Genomic DNA, 5815 nt, shown 5'->3' with positions numbered 1-5815 from the left:
TTGGCATCATGACAACTTAACTGATAGCCCCAAGACACCAGCTGATCAACCCTTTCTTTTATAATTTTACATTTTTATTTATTTATTTATTTTTGTTTAGGTTTGTATTTTATTGGGGTAAAAAAAAAACACAACAAAAACAAAAAACTCCTATAAAACGATGCTTACAGTGAAAATAACTCATTTTTTACTAATAGATGCGAACGGGTCAGGGCATTTTGCCACCTCGTGCCTCCAGTCAAACAATGTTCAGCAGCCTTTCAAAATCAAATCAAATCTCCTTGTGTCATGTCATCAGTCGATGGGTGTGAGAAAGTGAAAAGAGGACGTTGTCAGCTACAAGGACACAAGAAACACTTCAGCTGCGCAATACAGAGGTAAGAAGAGCAATTTATCTGGTATCCACTTGTTACTGTGTCATAGTTAATCTCAGCTATATTTTTCCACATTTCTATTTGCACCTAAAACATGACAAAAGTAATCATCTGGTGCACTGTGACATTTGTGCAGGATATTATTTCAGTACATAGCGAGGTTAAAATATTGTTACCTACTGTCACTCAGGCTAAAGCTAGCGGAAGATTTAGAGGCAACATTTTTTAGCAAGTTTAAATAAACTAGTTTTACATCCATGCTGTTGCCTCGCCTAGTTGTCTTTTCTGTTTTCAATTTCAGGATCTTCTCTTCCTTGTTAAATAAATGAAATTTTATAATGCTAAATTTCAGAGCTACAAATATTCGCCCCTTATGTGGTGACTAAAACAAAAAAGGTCGGTCACAATATGAATCAGTTGTTTTGTGCACGCACTTGTTTCATTTTGAAAATGTGCGAGTCAACATGCGAGGTCAAAATCCTTAATGGCGCCGCTGCTGTTATTGTTCTTAAAAAAAGAGAGAGAACATCTAAATATATTGTTTGCACTTCAAATAAAAGTATAAAAAGTAGCAGAAGTGTCAGTTTAGAAGATGTATGACACCACAACAGGGTTATCCTCACTGAGGGCTTTGTGCAGGTGGCAGGCTGTATTTCTTAAGGAAACCTCAAGCTTTGGCATTGTAACTGAACACGTACAGGTGCACGACATCTAAGTGCACGAGGCTCTAAAAGTGACATGAAAGAGTTGGCTTATCAGACTCCTGCAGCTTTCTGATACATGATTTTTTTTTGCCTCCCATCAGTTCAGTCGACACTCTGCCATGCCAAGATCGTTCCTCGTCAAGAGTAAAAGGACTCACCTCCTCAGCCCGTCTAAGGATGCCTTTAGACAGCAGTGCCTATCCCAGAGAGATGCTGAGGTGCCAGTGGCTGGAAAGGACGGCAGACGTCCTGAAGATGCTGCGCAGCCTTCGTCCCCCATCTATGGGGTCAAAGATTTTGCGGCCGAAGCCTACTTGCCGTGGAGTCGGGTGGCGGTCCGATCTCACAGTGACCCCACGCAGGACCGTTGGCCTTCAGGTATGAATATTTCTAGCATTGTTTGTGTATGTCTGTGTATACCTGAGCTTGAAATACTACCACAGTAAATACGCAATGTGTGTCAATGTGGCTTGTTATTTAAAACAATACCAAACGGATTCCGGTTACACCAAAGTTCTTTGTTTTTCTTGTACTCAAAGCCACAAAAAGAAATGCAAAAATGGTTCAGAATGATTCACACATCAATGAACTAATGACATTTGTATTCTCATTCTTAAAAAAAAGCCCCCTTGGAGAAAATAAACGCTCCTCTGCTGGTCTCGCCGTGGTTGGCAGACAGACACCAAGCATCTGAGAGAGAGCGAGAGCTGGAGAGACTGGTCTTCATGTTAGTCAACCACACATCGCACACTGACCTCAAATCCCCCGTCAGTGATTGCCCGCTGTGCGAGAAGGTAGGAGGCCTGTGGGTTGTGAGAATTATTAGTCTTTGCTGTTGATGTTCTTATCAGTGTCACAGAGAAAAAGAAATCACAAGTGGAGAGAATACTCTGAACCGCTTCATCTGTCTGTGCGTTCTCATGAGGAGGAATTTGAAATGAGTCCTGATCTCTCTAAAACTTTATTGATAAGAAGGTTTTGTTTGCATTTAGAATGCACGCGTTCGTATACGATCATAAGCTGTATGCTAAGTTGGAAGCTCATATCCAGAAAAATCTCTCTGCTTTTTGAATCAGCATCGATGACAGTCTAAAAAACGTTTATGCTGTTTAAATTGAACATCATTTGTAATCAGCTGTCCTGTTTCCTAACTGGAGCTGATGTTGGATTTTTGAGCTCACACTGATTTCAATAGTCTATAAAAAGACATAAAAGATTAAAAAACAAAACAAAACAGGATTTTGTTGTTGACCCTGTTTGTGTGAGCTGGAAATATTTGCTAATGCCCTCCTGGACAGAATGATACGGAATATTTGAGGATCTTTATAATAATTTCTAAATATGACAAATGTATTTTTGGCACATCTTATTATTGAACAGATGACACATTTGCTTATAACAGCGGTATGTGTTCACAAGTTTTAACTATTTATTGTGATTTCTAGCAGCATCGCAAATACAAAAGGTTTATTATAATAGATAATTAATGCAAAGCTGGCTGACGCCTAAGCCGCGTGTTCTCCAAATATTAAGAAAAGACCTTTTATTACCTTTATTCAAATGTTTTGCTGAAGATGAAATTCAATTTAAACAATCGAGGTGCTTTAACAGGCGCCGTCTGGAAACAAACGAAGAGTGAGTGCAGTGTTTGCAGAGCATGCTTAGAAAGCTGAAAGTAACAGTTCATGCAATATTGCATCAACCTACATGCGCCAGTCAGATGCAGCCTGCAAGGAATATTGCCATTTACTTTGGTTACTCACAAAAACAATTGCACTTTTAAATGATTGTGCACACTGTTTGAGCACCACTGGAGAATTGGCACAGCTGTAGCTCATCATGTTTTGTGAAAGCTTTGACATTTTGGGAAATGAGATAGATGAGATAAGTTATAACCCAACGACTGGAGACGAGAAGGAAGCAGCCAGCCCAGCTCTGCCCTCGGTGCCAAAATCTGCTTACAAGTGCCTCTCGTTGTTTTATTATGGATCGAACAAATGAAATGCAACAGTACACTAACATTAGACACTGATTACTTGTTGCAATCGTATTTCCAAGGCAATGGCGTTTTGATACAAAGCAATTTTCCATACTGATGAGCTGTTTAAATTCCCCTTATTTAAATAGCTTCTCACTAGTATTCTTCTTCATTGTCTGCCTCCCACAGTCCCTTTCAGAAGTCTTAATACCAGGAGGTGGTCTACAGGTTTGTAATGTTTTCTCTTCTCCACTGGCAACATCCCCCACGGCCACAGACATCTCCCACATGCCCTTTGGCTTCAGAACAATCAGCAGCTATGGTAGAGCTAAGGTACAGTAGCCTGATAATACTCAGACTCATAATAAGCTGAACCAAGCTAATCAACATGGTTCTTAATAGCTGTGTGTTTGTGTGTATAAATGTGCAGGAGCGTAGTTTTGGCTGCAAGGTGTGCGGAAAGGTGTTCAAGCGTTCGTCCACCTTGTCAACCCACCTCCTCATCCACTCAGACACTCGACCCTACCCCTGCCAGTACTGTGGCAAAAGGTTCCACCAGAAGTCAGACATGAAGAAACACACCTTCATACACACAGGTGGGTGAACGCAACAGTTTGATTTAAACCTTGCTCTTAAATGCTCCAGCTCTGAAAAAAAAAAAAAAAGTTCTCCTGCCCCCTTTTTTTCCCTCATCTGCTCAGGTGAGAAACCGCATGTGTGTAAGGTGTGCGGTAAAGGATTCAGCCAAAGCTCCAACCTCATCACCCACAGCCGAAAGCACAGCAGCTATCGGCCGTTCAGCTGCCCCCGTTGTCAGCTCAGCTTCCAGCGCAGGGTTGATCTACAGCGCCACCAAGAGACGCAGTGTGGTTACGGGGACATGTACACTCAAACCTGAGCCCATGAAGCAAAGAAAGTAAAAGTGGGCAGGGTGACATCTGTTGTAAATGTAAAAGTCTGAAAAATATGCTTTTAGTAATAACATGCTTAGAAGGGAATAAAGGCAGACTGGTTAGCTTGAAGAACTCTACAGGGACATCTTTGATTAAAACTCCCAAAAGTCATTCACAAATGATGATAAGGTTATTTTCTAAAGATTTTTTGCAAAGCAAACGTGTTCCGAAGGTAATGAGATGTTATTTCCATTGCAATATACGTGCGCCTGTGCGTGATTGTCCCATTACTGACTGAAGAGCATGCTTAATGTCCTGCTGCTGGGTCATGACACAGATGACTCACAGTGATCACTCACAGGATTCCCCTTGACTACTGCATGCACATGAAGTCTAGTTTGAATTTGCTTTATAAAAATAAAATAAAAACACTTTGTTACCATTTCAACAGCACATTTGGTAAAAGTGTTTAAAGTTGCAATATTGTTACATTAAAGTGGTCAGTCGCTTAAAAAAGAACAAAAGACATCCTTCCTGTTTTGGTATATCAGCCGCAGAGTTGTGTGCCTTATCTTTAAGCTAATTGAAGTAATTGGTGTCTTGCAGTTTAAAGCAGCAGCAATGGCTAATTGAGAAGAAAAACCAACAAAAATCACACAGGAACTGTTTTCTTTCTACACCAACCAGCCATCTATCTTAGCAGGTAGCTCCAAGACAGGCCGTGCTTATGTGAGCACATGTGTATTAAAGTGTACTGAAGATCTACCCAGAGTTCAAGTTTAAGAATGATCACATCCCACCCAGATGTCAGCAGGTTCAGCAGTTTAGTTACAAATATGAGACACATATTTGTAACACAGGCTGCTGGGCTGAATTGCAAATGTGCGTTTTCATATCAAAATGTCAATGTTTCTATGCAGCTGCTTTCCTGTGATGTTGTGCTTTAAACTATGACCATAAGACATGAAAGGAGGCTTCCATCATTAAAACCATTTTCTTTATCACATGAAACGAGAGCTGCTGAGTCTTTAAGCTCGGAGTCTGTCCCTACACAGCTCCTGTCCATGTCAGTCTTCCGTTAATCACGTATTATTTTTTTAAATGTATCAAATCGGACAATAATAAATATCAAAGTAGACTGAGAGCTTAAGTCCCCTGTAATTAAATGTAATTTCAGTGTATTTTATTTAAAACTACAATCTAATTATATTTAGCTACAAAAGCTTAAAGGCAGTGACACTGGTATAAGGTGGTAAAAAGTTTATTATACTGTAAGTAAATTTAAGTAAGTTTAAGCAGATGTAAATATTGTGAATGAATTCTGGATAGCGAGCAATTTCATGGTAATTTTGGGAAAAATAAGCAATATTTTCCAATCTTAAAATATGCTGTCCTTTTCAAGGCTTGGGCCATATTATGGAGTTATTATGTTCTTTACATCTTTATTTCATATTCATTATGTTGATGTGGATGATGGATTAATTATTATTAATTATTAAACTGTCCTTTTATTTTACCACTATAAATGTGACAAGGACTGATCTGCCTTTCCAACTTACCAAAAATACAGTTGAAATTTGCAGGCTTATATGATCCTGTAACGATAAAACCAAGAGCCAAGTCTAACTTTTTTCACTATGACTGTTTAAACATAACTTTGAAAATGAGTGTTTGCTTTCCTGTCAAACACTGGAAAATTAGGCAAAGTTAAACCGCCCCCTAATTCAGCCTGTGTCCCAAAAAGGAAAGCGTACAATGGAAGATACTTTTCAAGAAAATGATCAAGATATTACACAGTGCTTAAACTACTTCGATGTCATTTCTGTCTCCTTCGCTGTAAAGTTCCAAGAATTTGGTCCACTTTAA

At 39.4% G+C, this 5815-nt stretch overlaps 1 protein-coding gene across 1 annotated transcript; it reads left to right on the top strand.

The window, feature by feature from the left end:
- The first annotated feature begins 353 nt into the window (after positions 1-353).
- LOC147332003 (uncharacterized) lies at positions 354-4918 on the top strand. The gene is made up of 6 exons (XM_086290543.1): positions 354-377; positions 1180-1456; positions 1703-1872; positions 3246-3389; positions 3487-3652; positions 3758-4918. Exons 2-6 carry the CDS (start codon positions 1198-1200, stop codon positions 3952-3954), a joined length of 936 nt encoding a protein of 311 aa, XP_086146669.1. The 5' UTR covers positions 354-377; positions 1180-1197; the 3' UTR covers positions 3955-4918.
- The last annotated feature ends 897 nt before the right edge of the window (positions 4919-5815 follow it).

Source organism: Aulonocara sp. 'chitande type north' Nkhata Bay, linkage group LG4 (genome assembly GCF_057382095.1).
Source record: "Aulonocara sp. 'chitande type north' Nkhata Bay isolate Kocher_YH1m ecotype deep benthic linkage group LG4, A_spYH_male_GT1.1, whole genome shotgun sequence".
Classification (NCBI taxonomy): Eukaryota; Metazoa; Chordata; class Actinopteri; order Cichliformes; family Cichlidae; genus Aulonocara; species Aulonocara sp. 'chitande type north' Nkhata Bay.
This window is presented reverse-complemented; position numbering and strand designations above follow the sequence as displayed.

Excerpts from the sequence above, each read along its gene's own strand:
- LOC147332003 (XM_086290543.1), top strand. The coding sequence starts at position 1,198 with ATGCCAAGATCGTTCCTCGTCAAGAGTAAAAGGACTCACCTCCTCAGC. Across the intron at positions 3,390-3,486 it reads GCAGCTATGGTAGAGCTAAG|GAGCGTAGTTTTGGCTGCAA; the intron begins GTACAGTAGCCT and ends ATAAATGTGCAG. Across the intron at positions 3,653-3,757 it reads ACACACCTTCATACACACAG|GTGAGAAACCGCATGTGTGT; the intron begins GTGGGTGAACGC and ends TCATCTGCTCAG.